At 43.0% G+C, this 27,561-nt stretch overlaps 1 protein-coding gene across 2 annotated transcripts; it reads right to left on the bottom strand.

Moving 5' to 3' along the window:
- Positions 1–189: 189 nt before the first annotated feature.
- Positions 190–27,561, bottom strand: FOXJ2 (forkhead box J2). 2 transcript variants are annotated; one of them, XM_036378571.2, is made up of 11 exons: positions 26,097–27,561; positions 11,240–11,592; positions 10,658–10,732; positions 8,653–8,721; positions 8,166–8,306; positions 7,554–7,749; positions 5,372–5,692; positions 4,888–4,989; positions 4,222–4,422; positions 3,384–3,482; positions 190–2,807 (listed from the first exon to the last, which is right to left on the bottom strand). In XM_036378571.2, the coding sequence occupies exons 2-11, from the start codon at positions 11,570–11,572 to the stop codon at positions 2,719–2,721; spliced, it is 1,626 nt and encodes a 541-aa protein (XP_036234464.1). In that variant the 5' UTR covers positions 11,573–11,592; positions 26,097–27,561; the 3' UTR covers positions 190–2,718. The 2 variants fall into 2 exon arrangements, with proteins under 2 accessions (XP_036234464.1, XP_036234457.1); XM_036378564.2 differs by having other exon boundaries at positions 7,554–7,752; positions 26,097–27,559.

The raw sequence follows: 27,561 nt of genomic DNA, 5'->3' as shown, positions 1-27,561 counted from the left end.
TCTCACTGCCCTGAGAACAGCCAGCTGGGAGAACCTTCAGCTCTCAAAATCCTAAAAAATCTCCATCTCAAGAACATCCAGGTGTGGGCTGTCCATTTAGCCTTGTCCACACCCAAATTCTAAGGTGGAAACCAAGCCTTCCTGAGAGGCGCCGCTGAAAGAAAAAAATCAATACTGGCACCAAAACAGTTAAACCATAAACATTCACTTTTTCTTTTTATTAAGAAAGCATGCACAAAAATAAACTCGTGAGACCACGCCCCTCTCTCCCTGACCACTGACACAAAGCACTGGGGGCCACATTGGGCTGGAGGGGCCTGCAAGACCACTCTGTGGGCCAGGCTGGCCCCCCTGCCCTGCCTGCAGGCTGGTGCCAGCGCACCCGCAGAGCTCCACACCCACCCATCGATGTCTTACCACGCACTAACGACACACATTGATTTCAGGGGCAGAGGAACGAGGCTAATTTGCACACTGACCGGCATGTATTTACATATGCAAATGAGGCACAACTTAATACGCAAATGAGGCAAATATGCAAATGAGGAGCACTTGGATACGCAGAAGGAGCCATCTTGGTTTGTTTTTCTTCCGGTGGTGTTTTCAGACTCCACAGGACCGGCTCTCAGTAATGTCCACTGCAAAACACTAACTGGCACCTGCCATAAGTTGTCTCTCGTTGTCGCCGGTGCCACTTTCCACAGAAACCTATCACACATGCTTCCAAAGCTGTATCATTCCCATCCTGAGGCAGCAGAGGTAACAGCTGACTCCATGTTGAAGCTGTCTGGGATTCCTCATTTCTCTTGGAAATGCTCAGTGACGAACAAACCCCCAAACACACACTTAAAACAAAACAAAATAAAACCAAAACAAAAAAATCCAACAAAAAAAATCCCAAAAAAAAGGAGAAAAATAAAAAAAAAAAGGTGCTGTTCCCCCCTTCCAATGTAATGAGACCCTGTCCGCTTCCCTGACAACAATCCAATTTCCAATTGGTTTATCCCTACAGCAAATTTTAAAAGCAGTGCTAGTTCCCCACCTTCCTGCGGTCAGAAGAGAGGTTATTACTTTACTCCTGTGCTCCAGGTCTGTCAAGCAGCCATGATAGTCTATTTCGACATTTGTTCCCTTCACTGGTAAATAGGGAATAAGGGCTGGGGGGGAGGCTTTATAAAATATTAAGAAGAAACAAGAGGTTTAACAGAACAGAGCCATACAAGAAAAGAAGGGGAACACAGGACACAACTTTGGGGAGGAAGCATCTAAATGCTCGCTCCCATTCCTGCATCTTTCCCACCTTCCTGATTTGCACATGCTGACAAAGCTCATCCTTCAGGATTTACACTAGGTTACATCATCTCCCCAGCTGAACTGCAAGGGGTCCAAGACACCTTTCTCCCTTTCATACTACACTCTTTGGTTGGTCGGTTCAAAACCCTGCCCTGCTTCACCCTCTCTCCCCTAATGCCCCTCTTACAAAAACTGTTTGCAGGGGCCTCTCGGTCCCTGACCAGAGGGTTCAGCCCTTGGCCAGCAGGCCCCCAGTTCAGCCCCAATCTGCCCACCACAAGCCCATTCACCAAGTGGGAACCACTGACAGAGGATGTGCAGCTACACAGCCAGACTCCTGTTGCTGGCACTCTCAACCACAGGCAAGGACAGCCTCCAAAGAAATATGAGGGGTGGAGGATCAAATAACAATTGGACAAATACTGATGAGAGAAAACTTCCAAATTTGCATATAAAAGGGAGAGCCTCACTACATATTTTGAAAAAGGGCTTGAAAGGGTGTGGGGTGAAAGGAAAAGCTCTGGGGAACAGAATTTGCTGAATCACATGTGACACCCCTGACTGCTTCTTTTACCTGATGGGTATGTAGGCTTCACCTAGAGACTGCAAAAGGCAGTGTAGGAAATGGGTCAGGATTCCCTCAAAATCTCTCAGTCTTCACAGATGGCACCACATTCTGAAACCCAACTTTTCTGCTGAAATACCGTATCTGCTACATTCTCCTTTCTCCAAACTCAGGTCTGCCCTCCCAGCTCAGCTCAGCTCTCCCTACCTCAGGGATTACCCTCTCTTTGTACTTGGGAACACCACTTATTTTCTTGCTGTTCCTGCTGGTGCAACAAAGTTCACAGAGCTAAGATCACCCCTCCAGTGTCCCTTCAGCCCCCTGACCTTTACAACATTTACGAAACATCATAACTACAGGCTCCCAGGGTCCACTAGGCTCTCTCACTCCAGTAGCCAATACGACAGATTCACCGGCCACCTTGAAGGGAAAGAGGGATTGTTAAACGCAAAATAACGGAGGCAGAGAAAGATGCACTCGAGGATTCAGCCTTCCAGGGTCTTTTCATGGCACCAAGGACCCATCTTCCCGCCCTCCACAGGGCACTGCGCAACACGAAAGAGCCGATCTGATGCGTCTGAGGCCACCGGAGGAGGGGGAGGGCTGTGCTCAATTATTGGTAATAATAATAATAACAATAATAATAATAAACAAAAAAAGAAAAGAAGATAAAACAGGACGCAAGGAAGGATTATCTTCGGCAGCATCTTGCGGTGGCTTCTCTGGCGGAGATAGAGAATATATATCTATATACAGGCAAGGCAGGGAGACTGGGGAGGGTGGTGCTGACACCATTGACCCCATGTCCCCCTCCCCTCCCACGTCCTTCATAAAGGACGGGCTATCAAGTCTGTAACTCGCTAGGTGATCAAGTCCCAGTCGAAATCATCGGGGATTTCCTCATTGGCGCCTGGAGGAGGCCCTGGAGGCCGAGGGACCAGATGATGAGCTGAGCCAAAAATAAGAAAAAAGAAGAAAAAGGAAAGAGGAGAGTTAGATTCTAAAACTACATGTTTTTTCACAGTGGGTCCTTGGGCAAAAGAAATCAAAAGTGATTTGGGCCCTCTCCTTTGCAACAGTCTAACAAGCAAGAACACTACAGGCATTAATCTCTGTCAGCATCTACCAGTGTCTGGGAATGTTCTGCTGTGAAATTCTCCACAGCAGCTTCTACAGAAGTTAAGTTTCAGCCTCCTTTACTTACCTCATAGCTGACTGCTGATAGAACACAAATGACTTCATCAACAGAAGCTTCTCATGTGCAGCTGTCTTCGAACAACTAACTGAGGGTGAGGCTAAGCTAGAAGACTGTTTATGTGAAGTGAAAGAAATCAGGCCTTTGAAATCCTAAACCTTCCCAGAGCTAAAAGAGAGCCCTAAATGGAGGGTCCCTTGCAGTCCATGCTCCCTCTCTACCCACAGTGCTCCATTTGATTACTAAGTGCTTTGGGAGAAGTGCACCAAGGAGTTGGGAACCAGTTCTTTAATGTTCATTGGTGTAATATGCCTTAACATCACCCCTTACCTGGGCGATTATATCCCGGAGAGTCCTGGGTAGAAATCTGGTACATAGGAGATGGCCCGGAGAAGAGATGGGGAGGCTGGGGCTGACCATAGGAGTTCACTGTGAAAGGAAATGAATTAAGAAAAAAAAAAACAAAACAACTGTTAATGTTCAGGTCAGAAGTCTTGCCCCTGAGTGGGTGGCAGCTCAGCCACAGAGCAACTCACTCAGACCCACAGGATACTGAGGAGATATTCAGCTGATGAGTCCTAACTCCAAGCTATAGCTTGGTCAGAGATCTTGTTCTTGAAACCAGGAGTTTCTCTATTATTGTAAGAGAAGAAAATTTTCATCCAGAAACACCACAAGCTGGCTCAATATCATCCATTTAGTTCAGTAGTAGATGACACACACCATTACAGTTCTATCAAGACCACCATATCCCCTCCTCAGAATGCATCCCCTACCCCTTCTACAGTATTTCTCTAACAAGGGTGCAAGAGCTTTCTCCTTTATTGCTCCTGCCATCTGGAATAGCAAACTCTGTACCTTGCCATTCCTCTCTGTTGGTCACCTAAAAAAATACCTCTTCTCCTCTTTCAGGTTTGACTTTTAAATCTATTCCTGCCTGGAGGTTGCCTGTCAATAGCATGCATCACGTAACAGCAGTCTGTCCAGACCACAGGTATAGGACATCCCAGTTCTTTAAAGCCAGAGAAGGCTGAGTTGCGATGAACAGCTCTGACAGCCTAGCTCTGAGTTGCTCAGTGCTGCATTGCCTGGTAAGGCTGCAAGTAGTTTAGAATACTCACAGAATTGGGCCTTCATTTGCATGTCATTTTAGTCTCCTCCTAATTACCTTGGTTCATGGATTGCTCCTGTTTGCCACTGTTCAGGGCACAAGAATCAGAGATTCGAGGGGGCTGCTGTGGGCCAACCAGATGAGGGAGCTGACCAGTCTGGGTAAGGAAGTGATTAAGGGAGTCACAGAGGTTGGCAATATGGTGTTGATCCAGCGTCCAGTTCTTCCGCTCAGCCTGGCGCAAACTCTCCATGAGTTCTGCAGGGGACAGAGGAGAGTGTCAAAGACAGCAGTCACACTGTGATCTTCCCTGCAAAGAATTTCTGTCTTCTGTCCCTAAATCCTACCTGCCTCCTCACAAACCAAACTTTATGGTTTCAAATCTGTCGCCAGACTCCTGAAGAGCTCCACATCTAAGATACTGTCACACTGACTCAGGTAGGGCAAGGAAGAGTTGGAAGGAAAAAGCTCCGTTAGCTGACATACTTTTATGACTTAATTCTCCCTGCTCCAAATCCTGCAGTGTTCATTCAAGTGCTTCAGGATGTTTAACAGAACCCATGAAGTAGGATACCTCTTTTTAAAAATGAGGTGAATCACTGAGAAATCCAGGTACTTGCCACAGTTACACTGAAAAATAACATCCCTGCACAGCACTTGCGTGTTCTAGACCACAGCCCTAGTCATTGAGTCACTAGCCTTAGTCACTAGGCCAACACTGACCTGAGAATTGGGAGTGCTCAATGCTAGACCAGTTCAGCCGGTTTACCATCTTGAAGCTTTCCTTCAGGGAATCAATGTTGGAGCACCAATCAGGGGGAAACGCTGGAATGAAACAGGGACAAGATTAATACAACATAGATCACCCTTCCTCTCCATCCCTATAAAAAGAGTGGCCCCTCTTCACCAAAGAGCCTGATGCTACAGCAGCTAGAAATCCTTTCCCCCTTGGAAAACCAGGGGCGGTATCTCCTTTTTCACTAAGGCCCTGACTTTATGCTGCATCCCTTAACAGAATCCCAAACCCAGGGTGATATGTTCTCCATTCTCCAGATTTCCTTCTCAGATTTCAACCATATCCGGCTTTCCCCCATTTTCTACACACAGGTAGGCACTACTTAGGGAAAGCTCACTTGTGGGATTTCTGTCTGGGGGCTCCTCACTGCTCCTTTTCCCCCATTCATGCTTTCCATCACCCCGGACTCACCAAAGCCAGCGTTGTTGATTGAAGCCTGTGACTGCTGCTGCTGCTGGTGTGGCTGCTGCTGTGGGTGGGAGTGTGGGTGATGCTGTTGATGCTGGTGGTAACCTCCATGCTGCATCGGGGGCGGGTGCATGGACATCACTGGCGGAGGGCCATAACCTTCACCACCCTGCTGCTTTCCTCCTTGGGATGGGCAACCCTCTGGGGTTGGAGTGTGGAGTGGGGGAGCAGCACCCACTGAGGAGGGGCCTTGCTGCTGCTGCTGCTGGTACATGTAGTAATTGTGGTTGGAGGGCTGCATGTCACCAAGGAGTGAAGAGAAACCTGCCGAGTAAATGAAAGAGGAAGGAGCTTTAAGAGAGCCTGGATCAGACCTCTGCTTACATTATCCAGCTCTAATTTCACACAGCTCATCCCGATATTTATGAAGCTTTAGGAGTGCCCTCTACAGGCTGCCAGCAACCATCACCTGTGCAGTTATGCCCTTGCTGTGCTCCAGACACAAAACAAAATGCTCTACAACAAAGACCCAGAAGGATTTTAGTACAGCGTTAGGCACTTAAGTTCCTCCTTGGATTTTTTCCTAGACTGACCAAAGTAACCCAACCTCTCCTGAAATGTCAAGCACATGTTGTTTTCCTATAAATGACCATTAAGCATACTTAAACAGTAGAACATTTAGGAAATTGATAACTTAATGCATTTGACTTGCTTGTTTCCAAAGACTCCCTTCAGCTCCCCTTCTTACAAGCAGCTTGGTCAGGAATCTTCACAATTTTTCTCACATTGATCATAAGAGGTCATAAAAGACTCTGCTTTTGTACAAAGAGCACACTGCACACACCAGGGCTCCTTTATTACTTTCATTCCTCCTGACTCACTGGGTGTGTCATTTCTATCCTCCTGTATTTCAGACAACCTCTACACGTGAGAGCATCAAGTATTTTCTATCCTTCCCCAACACCAGGAGCTCAGCAGATCTCTTCTATCTGCTTCCCCTGTCCATTCTCCCCATACACTGGGGAACCTCTGTGGAAAACCAGTCAGGGGCACTGCATGCCATTAACCTGAGCCACTCACTTCTTCCTTTGAGTACCTTTACTTGACCATCTGCAAGCAAGCCTCACATTTTCACTAGATTCAACATCAACCCTTCAAGTATCCTACTACTGTCCTAGGGCAAAAGGATGAATACTGCCATCCTAACTCAAAAGTTGCCAACAAAATTTTTTCAAAAACTGCAAGTTTTCCTACACTGCCATGCAGCCTACAACTGGAGGGAAAAAACCAGCAGCTGCTAAGTTTGTAAAATCAGAGGAACACACCAAGCCAAGGTTCTTCTCTACATTTTTCTAGCTTGCTCATACTACAACACCTCGCACAACAGGCTCCTAATAGGAGTGCCAGCATGATGACAGCAGTGAAAGTATATACATTTTTATTTCACTGAAGCTTCAAGCTCAGGAGGCCCTTTCTGGAGTGGCAAACTTTGCCTGCACTGTGTGATGGCTGATAGCACAGGCGAAAAACTCATGTAACAACATATTCCTTTTTACACCAGATTAATATTTAGAAGAGTGTTTAAAGGCAGAAAGAGCTTTAAGTTTTTCTGAAGTATTTTCCATGGGCATCTCATCCCTGAAGTGATTCTGCCCTCTTCTGGCTGCTTATTCACTCCCAGAAATGCAAGATATGAATGGAGTTGGAGGCCCTCTCTTCTCTGCTCTAAATCCACAAAGCTCAATTCTCCAAGGCCTTGTACAATCCTACTTTTAACAGATCTCAGCAATGATGATTTTCCACTCTCCTTCTGAGAAACTCCAGATGCAACAATCCCCTCCCTCTTACGGTTTCTAGTCTGACAGACTGTGAACGTTTCTCTGACATGCTTTTCTTCAGGACTTCATTCTTCCCAGCTTCTGCCATTTTAGTATTTGCATTTGTATCAACACAAGGCATTTTTAAATCATTGTGCTTTTTTTATTCTGAGAGAACTAGGGGGAGCAATGCATAAAAGGACGTGCAGATTTCTTATCAGCTCCTGGCAGAAGTAATTACAGCATGCCAAAGAAGGAAAGTCTGTTTGCACAGGCTCCTAAACGAGGAAAGATCTGAGAGATGCCAAATGGACAAGACTGTGTGGGCAGATACCTGCCCACCCCACATGACGCATGTAGTTACTCACCGTGCTGAGAGGAAGATGATTTCTCCAGCATGGATTTGTAGAGATTTCGGAAGGACCAGCTAAGGTCCTGGAAGTTGATCTCGGAGTAGGAGAACTTGAAGTCATGGTTGGCACTGTACAGCGGAGGTGGCACATCGGCCCCTTCACGGCCCTGCCCCCCTGCTACAGTAGAGGCAACATCCACAGGCCCTGCACCCTGCTAAGGGAGGCAGAAATAAGGCCTTCAGTCTGTACCAGGATTTGCAGCTTGAGACAGAGATCAGACTAGATACACATAGAACATGTACTGATATCCTGTATCACTTAGCTCATCTTCCAACAAATCTTCCCAAACACCATTTTCTTGAGGAACACCAACCACAGCACAATGGCTCCAGCTTTTTCTTCAGCTAATACCATTATGCCTTTATCCTTATCCCCATCCAACCCTTTGCTAAAATTCACTTCCTCCTTATTTTCCATCTCGGCAATTTCAGCTCCTTTCCTTCTTTTTATTTTTGCCTCCATATCACAATTTTCACAATTCCCTCTCCTCACCACTTCGCTTTTCCATTCATGCACTCCTCCCACTCTCCTTTTCCTCCCACTTCTATCCTTTTCCCCACGGCTCACCTGACTGTAGTTAGCAATGGGGGTGGTGCTCTGGATCGACATCTGAGGGGTGGCCTCAGGTGGCAAAGAGGCTTCTGTGCTGACTGGAACAGCCCCTCGGGGGCTTTTACTTGCTTCTTGCTCTGGGGAGTCTTGTGGTATCTGTGGATGGGGAAGAAAGAGAGAAGGAGAGGAGCAGAAATCAAAAACAGATGGAGAAGTGAAACTGCAGATGGGAAGCCAGCTCCCCCGCTGTAGAAGTTCATGGCTTAAAAAAGAGGAGGACTGGGCCTTAGTCACTGAAAAGTCAGGATAAAGGACTTCAGACAAGATTAACTTTGCTACTGAATAGCAGCAAAAACAGGCAATCAACAGGACATACGTACTAGTTCAGTCCTGGCCTTTTTCTGCCCATCTATACCCCCTGACCCCAAAAACATTATCATGGTCTGGTGCTGGAAGGGAATTCCCAGCCCACTCCATGCTGTGTGGAAAGAAAAACACTCACGTCATCATCTGGAGGATGCCGCCTCTTGCGAGATATATCTGGACATGTATCTATTGTCCAGTAAGAGCCCTGGAAAGAAAACCCGTGGGTGAATGAATGATGAAATCACAGAGCTTCCTGAAGTAGGGGGCTGCTGACTCAAGAAATGCAGCACCAACTAAACATTAGGACCACAAGGACCATCCTCTAGAACCTCACACAACTGAGACTCAGGTGTTGCCAAGAGATTCCTTTCTTGCACTGGGTTGCATTGGACTATGAGGAACAATGCTACTGGTGGAAGGCAGAATCCTCTACTTTCCATCTCTCTTGAGACAGGACACAAAAGGACGGTTTGATCCAAGCTGAGTGAACTCTTTTGGGCCTGCACACTCCTTTCAGTGGCTTCCTCACAATCTGAATTTATGATTAACTCATGAGAACCAACTCAACGTTGGTATTTGGCAGAGACAGCCAGAAGGATTGCTCTTTTTTCATGATTGTGAGACTACACTTCAAGCATCCACAGAGGGCCCGTGATGGCTAAGAAATAAACCACTGTTAAGAACTAAAACAAATTATGTAAAGAGGGGTCTGTTTAGCTTGGACAAGAAAAAGCTAAGTGGATCAAACCACTGCCTTCAACTGTGGAAGCGTATTATAAAAGATCAAATTCTTTTCAGAATCAAATTCTTCTCAAAAATGTACAGCACAAGAAGAGGCAAAAAATACAAGTTACAGCAAGGAAAAGTACAGTCAGATATGAACAAAACTTTCTTCACAATCATGGTGGTGCAGAACTAGAACAAATGCCCAGTTTTGCTATCTCCATCCCTGGAGATATTAAAAATTTGAACAGATCTCATCAGCCTAATGTTATTGTTCCCGTCTGGGAGAGGATAGGGGTACATGTCAACCCCTAGACCTCCCTTTCAATATAAAACAGCATATAATTATGAGTGTTGTCTTCTGACTAAGTATAAAAAGAACTCTAAAGTGGACTTAGCTTGTTTTAACCTCCCATCAAGATCTGAATAATCTGAATAAGCAACAAGCACAGGTTTTCATTATAAACCCAGCCCAACATGCCAATGAACACCTGCAAACATATACCCTTAAGTCAGTCAGGATTTCCTGGAATAAGCCACATAATTAATGGTATTTTTGAGCTGTGATGCTCAAAGATCTACTATTTTCACTTATAGATGCCAACTGAGCACCACGCAGTCCTTTAAATATAACCTGAAATAAAGGCCTGAGCAAATGGTCCTTTCTTGCAACTTTAGGATGAGGGGGAGGAGACAATCCTTGTGTCTAAATACACAGCTTCTTACCCCTACCATTTCCTCCTGCTTGTTTGGTTGTGGGCTTTTTCAGACAGTAATATCTGCATGCCAAGATGCCAAGTCTTGGTTTTTCTAGCAATCCCCCTTTACAATCTATGCGTACTATCACAGCTTTCCTTAGTTAGCCAACATATTCCTAAATTCTTGAGTTTTTACTCGTAAATAATCTCTACAGATTTAAACTATGTGATGATGACATATTTTTCCAACACCAAATACTTTGCAATCTATATAGGTAGCAATTCTGCTCTCATTTCCATGGATCCTGCCTCCATGAAATCCACGCCACATCACAGTCCTACTGTTCACCAGCAGCCACTATGCTCTCTCATAGCAGAACAAGTTGGACTATACTCACATTTTACACACAAAGATAAAGAAGAAAAAGAAACAAAATTAATAAAGTACATTCAATCACACTTTTGACTTCTGCCAGTATCTTTAAAGTCAACTGAAGATCACAGATAAAAAAAGTAATTACTAAAACCCTTAAAGTTCCTTTACAGGTTCCCTTTAAGTAAATGCTTCTGTAGCCAAAGGACTGCAGTAAATCTTACTACTGCTTCCATTTTTGCCTACACTTTAGGTTTCAAATTCCAACCATGAGTTAGAAAGGGGCAACCCCAGCTTATTTCCCTGCAGTTTTAAATTGCTTGCCCAGGAGCATGCAGATTTCTTACCTTCCCAGGATCATCTCTTGGTCGAGGCACCTTTCGAAAACATTTATTCAGAGAGAGGTTATGACGAATAGAGTTCTGATGAGAGAGTAAGAGATACAGGTAAGTGCTACAACAAAAACATACAGTCTTCTGGGTATGTGCTGGAGCAGAGGAAAATAGGGTGGTACATAAAAGCCAAAGCTCACTACATATCGCTGGAATGGGGAAGAACAGAAGCTGTGGAAAGGGACAGATTAAGATGGTTAATATGGGGCTGAACCACCTCTACTCCTATAGAAGGTGCAATGAAAATAGCATCAGTGTGATGCAGAGGATGGTAGTGATATGTGCTTTGTGGGGGATTTTTTTTGTTATCCTTGGTTGGTGGTGGTGGGTTTTGTGTGCACTCCTTCTTAGTGGACCCCCACATATGTTCAACAAAATTCTCAGGAAAACGGGACTGCTGGCTCTGCATTTTCTCCAGTTGGTCAACTTAGTTTTACATCAGTCTTATTTTAATCAGTGAAGCTATTCTGCATAGAATTAAGAAAGTAAGCCTTATAATTAGGCAAAAAAGGGTACTTCAGCGATGCAAGCCCTCACCTTCCAACCAATACCAGCATTTTTGTAGTAGGGAAAGTTGTCGCAGATCCAACGGTAGATCTCACTAAGCGTCATCTTCTTGGCAGGTGATGAGTTGATGGCATATGTGATCAAAGTGGCATAGCTGTAACGTGGCTTCCCATCTTGGTGCACTGCTGCCTCATCCTTACTCAGTGTGGCGTTGGGATCTGTTGGTGAGCCTGGGGGACACTTTCGGGCAGACCCTGGAGGTCCTGCTTGTGAGGAACCCCCTAATTTTTCAATAGTAGCCCTTAAAGTAAGCTGTGGGAGCCAGTCTATGGAAGTGAGGCTGCTTTCCAGGTCAGAGGCCATGCTGCTGGAAGCAGGAATATCTGTGAGGAGAAAGGAGAGGAAAGGAAACCCTTGAGACACAAACAAGGTGAAGCCTAAGAACAGAAACATCCATTTGCCTTCTCCTCCTGCTATCAGCAATACCTGTATGAAGATCATCCTACTTTATTTATCTTACTCACAGCTAGCCAGAACCATTCCAAAAGGCCCATGATTGTGCCTCAGGGAGGACCATCGGTACTGAGGGCAGAGGGGACAGTGCTTTTCCACACTGATAGTAACATTGCTAGGGCAGGCTTACTCCAGGGCACTGCTCCCAGGTAAAAAGCCAAGATCTGTTTAAGGGAAGTGGGGCCCTTTCAGCAGGTATATCACATTCACTCCTTTACTACATAATCCATATAACCTTGGTACGCTTCACCAAGATTACATGTGGTCCAGTAGGTTTATGGTGTCAGGTAAGAGGAAAATCATAGCTAAAAGGGAATATTCATTCATGCCACACACAAACCACAATTTAATTAGATCATCTGCAAAGTCAGGACTATCTTAATTTGAGGGGAAATTAATTTCTCTCTGAGGCCTAGCCTCTCTTTTTGCATTAGGTGACATTATAATGAATCCTATTCCTTAGAGCTAGGATTACATATCTCATTTTAAAACACCAAGATCATGCATAATACTATATATAGATAATTACATCTACCATGTCAAGTTGGAACAGACTATATTAAGCTCATAATAGTTAAAGCTTTGCCTGCCATAACCAGTTTTTCCTAAAAAATATATATATATATATATATATTTAAATCCTGCTTAATTCACACTATAGCAGGCAAGTATTTTCTCCAATTCTGAGACACAGAAAAAACTTACTTGTCTGAAATCACACAAGTTTGCTGCAGGAAGAGACTCAGAATAAACGTTCTCTTATAAACGTTATATACTTCCCCTCAGAAAAATAAACCTCACCTGGCTAGCAGTTGTATACAAGGATTACTACATAATTATTTTATAAGAAGAAAACATTTTGCAGCACGAACTTGTATGAACTTGCACACTTAGCACACTAAGTTTTCTGTAGTCTGTCGCAGTGGACAGGCAGCAGAAAGTCCGTCATTCCTATTCACAACTGGCTGCATTGCTATACTGGGAGCAATCCCTTGAAGTCTGGACTGAGGGAGCTAAGTTTCCAAGGCCATAACTTGCATTGCTCTTTGCATAAAGAGAAGAAACATGTCTTGAAGGCATGCAAATTCTATACCTTTCATTTCTGAAATTAGTCATTCCAGAAGATTAAATGGTACTTTCTTTGAGCATGCTGGAGCATAGACAAGGCAAACACACAAACACACTTATGTCTGTATAGCAAATTAAACACTTGCATACATGTAAGAGAGAAGAGACTGACATGAACACACTCTGCTTAGGAAAGATTCGTCAGCAGACACCTCCCACTGAGTGCATCACTCAGATGAGTGGATCAGATGAGACAGGGAGACACCCATCTGCATGAATACCAATTAGGTACTCGTTCTAAAAATAGGCATTTGACAATAACACAGTGTGGATGCACAGATCCAGAGACAGATGCACCCAGCATTTTGACACCGAAGCTACCCGTTCTTCCCCCACACCCATATGCATTCTACCTTTCACTTCTGCACTCCAGTGCCTCACGGCACCAAAGCAATGAAGTCCATACTCCAACGCATTCATATGTGCTAAACCTTTCATTTCCATGCATGTGCTCACCACACCTCTTAGGGCTCAAACACCTACACAATACCCTAACAAAATCCATCCCTCAGCCCCCACAGGCAGTGGCATCACAGCCCTGGCCTCAGGAAACACGTCCTAATTGCACAGCTAACACCATCACTCACTCTTAGGCACCCAGACTTAGAAGTGTAATTGCAGCACCACAGCATCTATGGCGAGTAGAAACATTTTTATGTCTGGGGAGGAAAGGAAAAGCCCATCAGCTACCAACTTACCCATCTACTCATCTGCCACACTCTCACTTGGGACAGGCATTATTACCTGCTGCACAGCTAATTGATCCAAGCTGCAAAAGGCTTTCCACTATCCAGCCCCCTCAAGCTGATCTTTATTGAACAACTCGTTTTTACTGATTTAATCTAGTATCAAACATTTGAAATTTACACAAATTAAAAAAAAAATAGCAAGACTATTCTTTTGTGAATAATACAAGGGAAAAGCAACAATATATTTTGCCCTCATTAAAAGTAGTACCCCACCTGGAAGAAAACAAACATGAACTAAATGTTAAGTTGAATGCTTCATTTTGTAAGCGTCTCATATAAATTATAAGTTCTATGGTGCAAGCAGAAAAAAAATTACTGCTTCTTGTTAAACCATTATGAAATATCAGTTGCATTAACAATACAACTCCAAAGTAAAATAAACACAAATTTATCTGTTCCACCCCCTCCCCCCTTTTTGCTTTTTAAAGACAAGCAGAGAAATCAAGAAAATTAGGTTATAAAAGCATATGGCAGATTAAGATACCAATCTGAAACACCAGAAATTCAAGAAACAGAAGAAAGAAAGCACTGTTGTTTTGACAGAGCTTCAGGTTTGCCCAGGTTATGTCAGTAGAGCATCTGGGATGATTGGCTATGCAGTAAAATGTAAGGCTGATATGCAACATCTGCATCATCAAATACACAAGCTTTTGTGCATTTGTATAAAATAGACTCGTCAGGGAGACAAGCAAAATTAGAATTGGGTCAGATTACACCCACACTAAGAAATATAATATTTTTATTCCTTGGCTTATAAAAATCTTTGACAAGAAAACAAAAACCAAAAATCTTAAAAAAAACCAACCAAACAAAAAAACCCAAAAAAAAACCCCCAAAAAACCCCAAAGTAAACCCTGTGTCTATATATGCACTTGTCACCCAGTACTGAAACACTTTTCAGTAAAACACAGCAGCTTTTTAAGAAGATAAGAAGATATACACTAGACAGTAATTCAGGACTGAAAGCAAAGAGTCAGACCAAACAGCAATCACATGGGAAATTTCAAAGCAGTGGAATAAGACCTTTTTTTCCAAGTTTGCACTTGATCATGTTACTGGATTTGCTGGCAATATGGGATCTGTAATAATTGAGCATAGTCAAACACTAGGTAAGGTGGCAATTCCACAACACTTTCAGGGCAACAATAATTTAGTGTAATTGGCTACTAAATTATTTAAAAGAATATTTGCTATGCAGTACATATTACTGTTAATTTATGTTGCATTTCTCATTCACCTGACCCAAGTATTTGGTGCATCAGCTTGACACTACTAAATGGCATGATAAAATAAGACTGCAGCCAAACCAGAGCAGCTGATCATTCTTCCAACTTTCCTTTCCCAGCTTATTGCCTGGCAAATCTTTTGAACTCTTCTCTTATGATCCCACTCAAACAAAGAAAAAGCCAGTAATAACTAATAAGCACATGGAACTGAAATAAAGGGTGCTTTAAAAATCCTACCACATTAGCAAGTCAGAATTAATTTTCAAGAAGTAAAAAGAAAGTCGAAGACCAGAATTCACAATGTCCTATTTTACAAGGTAAATGCTATCTGTTTATGTATTTGGCTGAATTTAAAAAGCAAGGTTAGAGTAGCCAAGGTCATAACCACCATCAACAGCTGGAAGGCGACAGCAGAGTCTTCATTTCTCAAGCACTAAACAGTTACAGTACAATCCCGAGTCAGACAGGTCAGAGAGATGCAAAAAGTCCAGCCAAGCATGGATCCTGAACTACAGTTAAACAGACAAGAATCCGTCCTATTCATAAGAAAAATGTATTAAAGAAAATTCCTGCATTGAATACCTTTTAATAACCACTAATTCACTTCAGACTAGACCTACAGCCTTCTAGGAAAACTGCTGTCTTACTTTGAATCTTTGCAAGTAGCAAGCGGAAGTTCCTGCTGCAAATGCAAGCCAGGCTCCTGTTGATGGGACAGTAAGGGCCATCCCTTAGCAGTGCTGAAGAAATCTGTACATTGCTACCCTGCAAATGCTCACTCTAAGCCAGCCAGATCGTACCCAGGATCACTGCTACTTGCCCATCAGGACAGAAAAACACATGAAATGTGGGGAACAACACACTAAGGGTCCCACTGAGCACAGAGTTAATAAACATTTATAGCCTGAAGCATTCTCTAAGGCTGGATTCAAGGGCTGGTCAGGCAGAACCAGTTGGGACTGAAATAGGGAGCCATACAATGCTGTGCACTGCCTACAGAAGATGCCTATTCTAGAATAAATCTCTACATTTACATTTTTCTGTGTTTACTTTCACTGTTGCTTTATTTGCTAGTATTCTGATCCAAAAAAACACTATGACAAAAAGATTTAAAGGAGACTCAAGTTTCTCAACATGAACTTTGAGAGAAAAAACTAAAACAGACTACCAAGCAATGACAGACATTGCTGCAGAACACCTATGAATAGGTGACTACTTGTATTTCAGTGCCTGAAACACAGATCCAGTGATCTAACTAACAACATCCATCTAATATACTCAGAGATAACCCTAGTCTCTAAGGTATTTAGTAGATATAAAAACTGTCAAAAAAAGGACTATATGACTACAACCTTTCTAAAATAATGTCACATTGTGAGGAGTAAAAGTAAAACATGCATGAAGAAATGAAGAGCCTCTACTTTGGTGAAAAAAGGCAGTTCCAATGTACTTGTGTAAATAACACACTCAAAAAACTCTGTGTCCTCATCCAGTACAAGAAGGGGAAAATAATTTAGCTGAGTCTAGAAGGAAGAGAAATTTGCCATTTTAAGATATGTGCTTTCCCTCATAAAGAAGGTGGTGTGAAACTAAGATGGCAGGAATAAAACACTTAAAAATCCGATCTTCTCTAAGCAAACATTCTCACAGAAATACTTGTTTCATGTAAGAAATAAGAAAAGAGGATACTGATTATCTGCCCAGACTGAAATTGCTATCCATCGTTTTGGTAACTCCTTGTGAGAAGCCTTCAGGAAATGTTTATATTTCTGGAATCAAATGAAGGAAGAGACGCTGGTGGGTATTGTTCATAAAACAAAACTTAGCCTGGAAGGAATGATAGGTGTCATGTTACTGACAAAAGAAAGGCATTGCAGTTTGACAGCACCTTTCTGCCTTCAGTGCCATATGAAAGGAGGAAAACCCATCCCTGGGGGCAAGGAGCTAAGAGAAATTCTCATACCCTAGAACCATGCTTCCCTTTTTGGGGAGCAGTAGAACAAGCCAAAAAATGTTTTCCCAATTACAGGCTTGCAGATATGGTAACAGGAGGCACATGGTTCTCCCTAGTCATGAGCCACAAAGGGAAAAGGGATCCAACCAAAGGAAGCCACTGTCACCTAAGAGCACACGGTGTGCTACTGCCTGTGAGTGTCACAGCGTGCACCCGTCCACGCGTTGGGTTCTGACTCCACAGCCCTGCTCAGAACTACTGCGTGTGCAACACGGCACGGCTCTGAACACTCAGTGTACTGCTTCATGGAACACAGGCAGTACTGTGACTCTGGTATCCTGAATGGAAAATTTGCTCCAAGTCACACAAAACACTGAGGTGGTACTGAAAATTACCAGTTCGAGGAAGATGAAAACTTTTAGGCCATGTATAGCTCAATATAAATTGCTTGACTAATTGTTTTGTTGTAATTAAACTGTTATACAGAGATGATTTTCCTTTAATGAATAGAAATCTCAACAAAATAAGGTTCATATTAAGTCTCAAAGAAAAATAAAAAGAAAACAAATTTGTTTTCACTGTCATTACAGATTAGATAAAATCATGATAGCACATTTATCATAGGACCTTTCAATTCCCTCCATTTTGTGAAATGTACACAAGCAGGCTATAAATTTGTATTTTGAATTTAGTAAATGAACAGCACTGACTGTGCAGGCATTTTTGGTACTAATGAAGCATGAAGTCTTGTGAGAACTATAAAGTCACCCAAACCCTCATGTTGGAAGTGCATCAGGATTCAATTCCAAAGGCAATTATGTCCTAGCTTTGTTTGAAACTGACAAATGGTATAGTTTACAAAACCTGACCTGCTTATTTAAACTTATCAACAGATGGCATTATAGCCAAAGCCTGAAATATGCTCATGTCAAGAGAAGCAGTATCTTTATGGGCATAACAGGCTAAGATTGAGCATAGCTAGGGCCTTGCCAGATTTTAATAAGACCAACTAATCAAATGTTTTTGTTGTCTGCTATATAAACATACAGGGGAAAAAAAGCATTGAGAAATACTACACAAACGTTGCAGACACTCCTAAGACAGTCTGAAAATATGTGCTCAAAGTTAGGACCAGTTTGTTTATTTATGATGCTGTGTAAGGTAAAGTGGGGAATGTGTAACACCTGTCAAAAGAAACAGTAAATGATACTGCGAATACTGGTATACATAAAATACCTTTGAGCTGGAAATTATTTCCTTTGTAATAAGACTACTAGAAAAGATTTATTCTAATAATAAGCCAAATGTCCCATGACAACCCTCCCAATAACAGATTTGAAGTAAAAAGTAAACCAAGCACTTTGAAGAAGTGCAATGAAAATACATCACCACAGCAGAAGTGTCTCTGCAGCATCCCTCCACCCTCGGTACCACTACGCAATATTTCACCGATGGAAGTAGCAGCTGTAATTCCAAACATATGCCAAGGCAGGAGAGAAATCTTTGACATTTGCTTTAAGAATATTAACGGAACAATTACTCTTACACTGAGAAAGGTAGAGGGAACTGGTTTCGGAATAAGTCAAATTTATGACCACATATCTGAAATTAAATTTTCCCTCGGAAACTGGGAAGTCCGTGGTAGAGAAATGGTAGGTAAGAGCAGGTATTTCCCCCAGCCTTTTGAGAGGCCCCAAGCTGAAGGATTTCAATTTTACCTGCCTATCAGAATCACATCCAGTAATAAACCTGCAGCAGAAGGTATGTAAACACCGATTTAATACCCAGATTGTTTCTGAAATTAGAGACAACATCAGAAGTAGAGCAGCACGTGCACTATCTTGCTCAGAAGATCTGCACAGCATTGCAAAGACATATACAGAGACACAGGTTAAAAGAATGTAACATGCTTATAAACGAAAACTGTGTTCTTATTCACATTAAAAAATGGGTCTCTCAGTGAAAAATTACTGTTAGCCTTGCATTTTAATGACAGCAATAGTGAAAGGCTTCTATGGTAGAGAAAGGAACATCAGCCACATACAGGGAAAATGAAAATCTGACTGCAAGTGGTCAGAACTTGTTCACCAAAGGCTGAACCACTGAAAGCAGAATAGTCAATATGAACTCTGCAACAGTTGCTGAAACAAACCACAACCCACTCGTGGAAATGGGTATCAAGCAGTAGCAAGAACTCTGTACTGAATTCATAGGAAAAAAGGAAATCAGTATCAAGTGCAGATTAGTTGAATACCACGTGCCCAAAATGTACACAGAGCACATGCTCCCAGGGTTGAGATTACCAAAGCACTGCAGAGAAGCCTGTTAAAGAGGAGTCTGAGAGCAAAGCACAGCTGAAATTGAAGTTGGAGAATGATCAGAAGAATCAAATAATACTGTGTGAGGCTCATAAATTAAGTCTCAACCACTGTTTTAACATAATTCCTTTTTACTATTCTGTTAGCTGTTATTCTCAAACTGACAGAACTCTCTTTCAGTAGACAAAACACCTGACAATCCCTGCCTGGCTCACAACTCGAAAAGATTTGTACCACTCTTGAAATTCAAGAGGATTCAGAACCACACTACCACAGAAGACACACCAATTAATGGTTTCTTTTTACTTAAAACACTAGTACTTCTGCTTGGCATCCTACTCACAAAATGCTCCATTTTGTGTATCATCATCCTGAAACTAAATCTTCTGTTCATCTCTTTACAGACACTGAAAGAAGTCCCTTTCTTCCACACACATGCTTGCCACAGTTGTCACCTTGCAGCTGCAAGTAAATATTATTCTGCTCTAACCTTGAACATTCCAGTCTTCAAGATGTTGTGTCTTTGCTTGTAACAATCTTTATTTCTTTTGCAATCATGCTTCTTCACAAAAGGAGCCAGGGAGAGTGGGGTACATACAGTAAGACAAGTACATTTGAGTATCAGTTAGACCTTTGAATAATTTTCAAAAATGCAAATAATGGCTATTTGCATATTTGAAAACAGCAAATTGTAAATATGCAATTAACAGTGGGACCCAATGATCTTAGAGGCCTTTTCCAACCTTAATGATTCTAGGGTTCTATGAAATAAGTACTTTCCAGTATGTCTGGCCTCTATTGGCTGGCAATATTCCCGTGTGTATCAAGGTATGAGTCAGCTGAGGAAGAATGCAAAGAGATGTTCATGCAAAAAATGGAAAAGCACAGTGTCATGCTTGTGTTGCTGGGACAGCAAAGGACAATGCAGTAAGGGACAGCGACAGACAGGGGAGAAACAGAAATGTGAAGGCCCCTTAGAGTGAGCACAACAAGCTGGAACCTTATGTGGTGGATGATAGCCAAAGCACAGGCTTGTCAAGGAGGAGATGGCAATGTGTTGAGAAAATATGCCAGGAGGACAGCCTCAGCAATTGTGATGCTAACAAGATGAGAAGGTAACACAGTTCTCAGAGGCCAATAAGAACAGCTCACGCTAACAGAGATGGGAAATGAAGGAGGAAGCATAAGGGTTACCCAAAGAGACTCAAAGAAACAGCAAAAGATTAAGCCATGAACAGGAAGATGAGTCCTACACTGTATGTTCAGAGCACGAACATGTTATAGGCCCAACTGTGGAAGCTTGCAGCAGAGGAAAGCAGGAAACAAAGGCAAATCTCAAAGGAGCTTTCTCAAGTTCCACACTGGCCTCAGGGGTCTTAAACTTGCAGCAATTAATTAAAAAATATGTTAAGGTAGTATGCAAAGCTGCATCATTTAATATCCCTGGCATGAAGGAGGTAAAGAAAAGCAAAGAGAGGATACTAGGTCATTGTGTCTAAGTTATGAAAAAAAAAAATATGGAGGGAACTAAACAGCTTCAGCTTAGTGCGGAGGCTACTGAATGAATGACTGGAATAGTTATGAGGGAAACCAGGAAAATACTGTCACAAAAGTCAAGGGAGGACAAGATTTCAAGACTGGGCATGATCAAGTGTCAAAAACAGCAGGGAAGCCAAGAAGGATGAAGATGGAATAGAGACCCTGAGACTTGGCCAAGAAAAGGTCATTAGAGATCTCAGGAGAAGCTTCAAGGGAGTGAGAATATCTACACTGAAGTCAACTTATGAAACAGTTCTAGACTGCACACAATTATACAGAATCTTTCAATTTTGGAGTGACTGGTCCTTAAATGAAACAAAAACGCATTGGGGCTTCTACTGTTTCCTAATGCCAAAAAAAAGGGCATATAGAGGTTTTAAGTTCAATATCACATTGTAATTAAAGCAATCCGCAGCAAGAGCAGGCAGCCATTAGAAAGTGGTTTTCATCCTTACACTTTGGAACCCTTATAAAGGATCAATAACCTATTCCAGGATATATGGGAAGCCATGCATGGAGAAGCATGCAGCCCAAGGTGAGCCAGCAAAGGAACAGCAGAACTTTGTAGAGAACATTGCTCTCTCAAAACCCAGACCAGTTCTCTACAGTCAAACCTTGTCTACTTTGTTCAGGTAGAGATAAAAAGAATTTCAGATATAACTATTTTACCAGCTTGTTTATTTTTCTCTGCAAGTTCCTGATGGGGAGAGAGAATTTGTCTTGGTTTTACTTAATAATTTTTTTAGGGGAAACTGCGAATTCAAAAACTTTGCTCTTTTAATTTATGACCACAAAGTGTTCAGAATCTTTCTCAATTATTCAGATTTGAACTTTTAACAGTAATTACATATTTCTGCTATAATCAGCCACAGTCTTTACAGAGCAGAGAGCATAAACAAAATTTGAATTGCTAATGGTAAAAAACAAAAAAGCAAATATTTTTTCCTCGAGGTATAAAAGCTCTCACTCATCATCTCACCCTGTCCCTCATTACTCAGTCTCTGTTATACATAAAAAAGGCCAAAAAAAGAACACACATTCCCTTAGTTCTTGATTTCACATCAAATAAACTGACCAGCTCAGAAAGATGAGGAATGAGGTACTGGGCCTTTCACAAAATGCTCAGCCTAATTCTGAAAACCAAGATCCTCAACTGCTAGAGGGAACCAGAGAATGTAATAGAAGGGGGTTTTATTCTAACTAACCAAAATATAGCTATTCCTGAGGAAGGAGAGGGGCCAGAAGAGAAGGGAGAATGAAATGGAGTTGGACTATGGAGACCAAGTGCCATTCCCTAGGCAAGCAGAACTGGTTATTTTCAGTGATTAAAAAAAGAAGTTTCTTGAGATAACCTCAGACAAAAAAATCCTATGTGTCCACAGGCATATAATCTAACAAAAGGCAACCAGGAACAAGTCAAAATGCAGGTGTAGAAGTAAGACCAGAGCCTGTGAGATGCAGTAAGAGACTCCTGCCAGTGAAGAATCCTACTGAGAAGATGAGGGATGCTTGCTTGATGAAGAGAAATGCAGCTTTTAGGCTTCTAGGACCATAGGACAAAATGCCAATGGGACCACAAGAGAAAAGAGATGCAAAAAGCAGGAAAAACTGAGAGGAGGAGTGGGTGTAGGAGGAAATGCGAATCAAGAAGTAGGCAGGCTGGAAACACGCTGGGCCTTAAAGGTGCAGGAGAGGAACACGAGCGCCACATGATGCTATGGAGCCCAGGTATTCAGGAAAGGTCAGGCAGTACCAAAATCTCTGCTGTCTACCTTTAAATCTGGGCTGCCTACCTAAGGAAGTATCAGGTTCACAACAGGAAGCCTGGTCAGGTCAAAGACAGCTGGATAAAACAACAATCTAGTCCAAATCCTGGCAAAGCATCACAGATATAGGATTAAATTTGTCTTAAAGTTGGCTGTGAGATCTCCAAATTTTGAAACATTCACAGTATTTTGCATTTGCACTTCAAACTTAAGATGAAAATTTGCAATTAATTAATTGTGAAAACAGACTGCTGCATGCTTGCTCTCTCTCAGTAATACACATACACAGACGGCTTTAAAAAGTGAAAAACGTGAGTTCAGGGTAGAAATATGTTATGGATTTTGATGTTCATCATATATCCCTTAGAAGGAAGAAGGAAACAAAACCAGCAAAACAGATAGCAAGTAACAATACTGCCTACAAAGACAATAAGCATTTGGAGGTTGAACACATCAGCTGGATATTCTTGCTAAATAACATGTGCAACTGCCAACAATACAGCAAATTAAAGGCTTTTCTTTAGGCTTCAGAGTTAATACAACTGGAGAGTTCAAACATGTTAGGCTATCACATTAGGCTGCCCATCAATCTAGGGGCTACTCATCTTCTCTAATACACCTCCCAGACCAAAAACAGTATCCTTCAAAGTTTCAGTTCTGAAGCATCACTCAGATTCTGCAAATGGAGTACTACAAAAACATAGAAGGTTCTGCATGAAAATCACTGGTTACTCTTCTACCCAAGGTTGGGAGAAGCAAATGGAAAAATGAGTCCAGAAGCGTTCTTCATTTTTTGGTTGCTAATAACTGAGATCCAATTCCTGTCTGACAGCTGTGTAAAATGAGATAATCAGCTCAGTCCTGCTCTTGAGGGACAGCTGTCCATATCACAGTTGCCATTAACCACTCCTTCTTTCTGACATTTGAAGTAAAGGGCCAAAGATCCAAACTGGGATGCAGACAGAATCTCCCACTACATGAAGGTCAGCTGAAGTTTAGGGAAAGAGGTAGTAACCTGTAACCTGTACCTCTGTGATAAGAATAAACTTCTTCAGAGACACCAACATTCCGCTGTATTTTTAGAGAGGGAAAAAAAACTCAGCAAAAAACCCCAAACCAGAAGGACTACAGTAGTAACAACCCTCTCTTGGCCTGAAAACTTAGATACCAACTCCTCAAACTGCTTCCTTCTTTTATTCCAACTTTCTGGACTCCTTATTCTAACCTAGAAACTTGCCCTCAAAGCCACACTTCAAGATAAAACCCAGAAAGTTATAGAACACAGACTTAAACAGCATTATAACCTCATGATCTTTCAGTAATATAATCCTTTTCCCATAACTCTTTAGACCATCTCGTTTTATTTTGCTTAAGGGCTTGACCTGAGAAATGCCACTGTCAGTTCTCAGAGGGGAGCTGAGTGCCCATAGGACAAAATCAGACTGCTTCAACTTAAAAAGTCAACTTTTGGAAGCATGAAAGTCCAAATTGAAATTTACAAACCCATATACGCACAACTAAGTGTCTTTTTCCCTAAATGTAGAAGACTTCACTGCTTCTGTTGAAACCAACTCTACATTCCTAGGCATCTACAAGAATTAGGCTATTTACAAAGGTACATTAATGTGGTTTTTAAAGTCTAATTTTAGGTGGTCAGGTTTAACATTCTTAATGTAAACTCTTATAGACATAACAGTTCCATTTAAGCGTGTCTATAAAGTACCCTGCACTTTCATGAAGATAAATAATACTCTCCCTTTTTCTTGCATAGATACTTTTGTATAAAATAAATGGTGCAGAGCAGCTGCAGTATTCCATCTCAGAGGAAGCTGCATTTTCACCTGTGATAAACATTTGATGTGAATACCATGATCATTTTGAAGAGCTGTCCTCACGAAAAATTGTTCCCTAAAATTTATGAGTATGTCCCAGCTTTTGTATAGCTGTGTTTTAGATTATGAGATCTTTTGAGAAGAGATTGTCTTAATTTGGTGTCCAAGTCAGTACTGAATGCCTTGTCAGCAATTAACAAATAAATAACCATTAGTCTATAGCACACCACTTCCAGTCTTTTATGTCTGTAAAGACCATTTAAAGCTCAGGCAGCAAATACAGAATCCTTATCATTAATGGAAGAAAAAAAAATGTTTCATATGCAGAAAGGTAATTGTTGTGGAAGAGCAGAATTTTGTTAAGGCTGGTGTATATATTCTGTAAAGTGCCCTGGCATCCATCAGAGGCAAAAGCACTTGAAAAATGTCAAGTCATGACTGTGAGGAAGGGGGCAGCGTGAGGTAAATTAACCTCACGAGCATGAAAAGTCAGTTTATCCCCTTGAATGTACAAAGGCCAAAATGCCTCAGTTATCTCTTCCCTTGTGCTAGATAACACAGCTCTACTCAAAACAGGCTGATTGCATAACTATAGGGCAACAGGTAGGAGGGCATCTAACAGTACCCCCAGAACATATGTATGCTTGGTGGTTCAGCCTTCCCTTAGAAAAAGAGTCACCTTCTGAAGCTATGGATAACTGACAAAATTCTCTGCCAAAATGGGGAATCACTTTGGCATCTTTTGTCTGATCTTGCAAGCACATTACACCAAGGAGTTCCTTCTTCAGGGACTCCCTCTTTAACCATTGCTCTCCAAAAGGGCTCCCTGTCCTGGCCCTTTGATCTTGGATTTCCTCACTGCTATCTCACTAGAAACAGTAATACCTCACCGTGAGATATCCGAGATTCTTCTGCTCCTGGAATCTGCTTTGGCTTTATTTGAGACGACGTCTCCCTCAGACTTGATTTCTCAGGAAATCACTACGCTGGTGTCAGAATACTCATTTGTGGCTGGGAATTAACTGCCTCATTTACAAAAAGCAGCAGCTTGGCTCACGCAGCACCAGCACTAGGATTCATATTCCTAGCCCCTGAATGCAGCATAAAACACAGATGAAGACTGGTGGCAACAGAACGGCTTCTTCTGGCTTTCAGAGCAGGTTCCACCAGCACTGTCACAGCTTTCATTCCCAGGCCCCTGAGCACCACAGGACCCACTCTCAAGGGCACTCTTTCCAGAATTCATCCCACAGTCCCTTAGGTACATTAGGACACGCATCTCAGGGTATTTGCATGGGGATCTGTAGATTCAGACCCCAAGCACAGCGAGGTCTGCACCGCACAATGATTTTATTCCCACAGCTAGAAGCATAGTAGGACCCACATGGAGAACTGACACTCCACCCCATGGGTGCATCCTTGGACCCTGGCACTACAAATCACTGCTCCTGTCTCCTCAAAGCTTTTTTTGGCCACTATTATCATTCTCAATGACCCCTAAATGACAGAAATTAATTCACACTAGTGATGATTAAGGCTGAGTCTAGGATGAATAGACCAGGGAAAGAAAGTAGAAGGGAGAGGGTAGAGAGGCATCTTACAATTATATCGGGCTAAGGTCTCCCATAAGCTAAATAGTGAGGAAAAGAATCAGGTCAATTCCATTTAGCTCCATAAGGCAGCTAAATGAATGAGACTGAGAAAGACACACAGAAAAAGAAGGTGGGGAGAGGTCCAGAAACAGAGAGCTAAAAGATTAAAAGCATGCAGATACCGTGAGAGAAGAAAAGACACAGAAAACAAGGAGAGAAGGCGAGACAAGACAGCTAGGAATAGAGAGGTGATATAATGTGGTCACTCACTCTGTCTGGAAGATTTTCTGGAGGGAGGTGGATTATCTTCAGTGCTGGTTGTTGGGGTGCTGCCCTTCACACTCCTCTGAGACCCATACTCAGACCGTTGCTGTCAGCTATTCCAAGGGCTTCTTCAAAAAATATTTCGAGGGCGAAAGGATTGTGGATGAAATCAGGATCTTGAGTATTAAAACAATCTGCTAGGGGATTGTCAGTCCCCTAAAACTGCTGTTTTTATCCTGGGATGGAGATCCTCTCTCCCTTTTGGCAGCTAACTACTAAAGGGGTGTTCCCTGGGAAACAGCCTTTTCACTGATGGTCAGATTATTTCAGAAATCAATTTCCCCAATCTGCCTACCTAGAAATCTCTTTTCTCTAGGTACACCTTGCCCGTAAGGGGAAAAAAAAAATCTCTTTCTCTAAAAAAATTTTTGCTATCTCAGTGGATATTATCAGTGAAATCTGCCTTTTCCTCTCCCTGTAACTAGGAGGTGTGTCCTCTCTCCTTGCACGGGGTATTTGAAGAAAACCCTCTTGGGATTAGGGGATGAGGGATCTTCCTTGGGATGAAGGAAGATGAGATCAGTATTGGAAATTACCTTTATCTCCAGTTAACAGCAACTGGAAAAGGAAAGACTAGCTAAATCTCTCTCTGCTTTCTCTCCCTTGTTTTGCTCTATCACCTGCCGAGCAGAAGTAAATAATTACTAGGTAAGTATCTGGAGCTCCTACTTATTCCTGTCTTGGGAACTGCCTCTCCTGGGCATACAGGATTTCCTCTGTAAAGACACCCACTACTACCTGATCTGGGGAAGGGCTGTCTGCTCTGCTTGAGAGAAGACTTTCCTCAGCAGGAGGGAGTCGGCAGTAAAGGTTATTCTCACAATCCTCAGGAACTGGGGTCTGAGGACACTTCTCCCCGTAACAAGTATCGAAGGAGCTCCAGAAGGCTCTGCTCCACACCGAGAAAGAGCAGACCTGCTTCTAGATAGTTACTAGGGCTGGCTGCCGGGGTCCTCCGCACACCCTTGGCTGGTTAGTGGGGAAGGGGGCAAGTGTTAAGCTCCCTCACCAGCTGCGGGGAAGGGGCCTGGCAGGGGGGGGCGCCGGGGTGTCCCCACACCGGGCGCGGGGCTGCCTAACGGGGCTGCGGACGGGGCGGGGGGCGGCGGGCAGGGTCTCTCCCCCACCCCGGCAGGCTACGGGGGTGTCCCCCCACCCCGGCCGCTGTCCCTGGCTTCCCCCCAGGCCCCAGCTCCTCCTGCCCGGGCTCGGCTACCACGGGAGGCCGCGGCGGCTCACGGGCCTGCGCGGGGCTGCGCGGCGCCTCCGCCGCCTTCCGCCGGGCCGCGGCTTCGTCCCCGGGGGGCTCCCCGGGCTCCGGTGCAGGGGGCCCGGCCCGGGCGGTGCTGACTCTCTCCAGGCCCCGCCGCTCCCGCGGCTGCTGCTCCGGGCTGCGGCTCCACTGCAGGCC

The sequence above is a fragment of the Molothrus ater genome, chromosome 2, assembly GCF_012460135.2.
Source record: "Molothrus ater isolate BHLD 08-10-18 breed brown headed cowbird chromosome 2, BPBGC_Mater_1.1, whole genome shotgun sequence".
Taxonomy (NCBI): Eukaryota; Metazoa; Chordata; class Aves; order Passeriformes; family Icteridae; genus Molothrus; species Molothrus ater.
The sequence above is the reverse complement of the archived record's forward strand: the minus strand, read 5'-3'. Positions and strand labels throughout refer to the sequence as shown.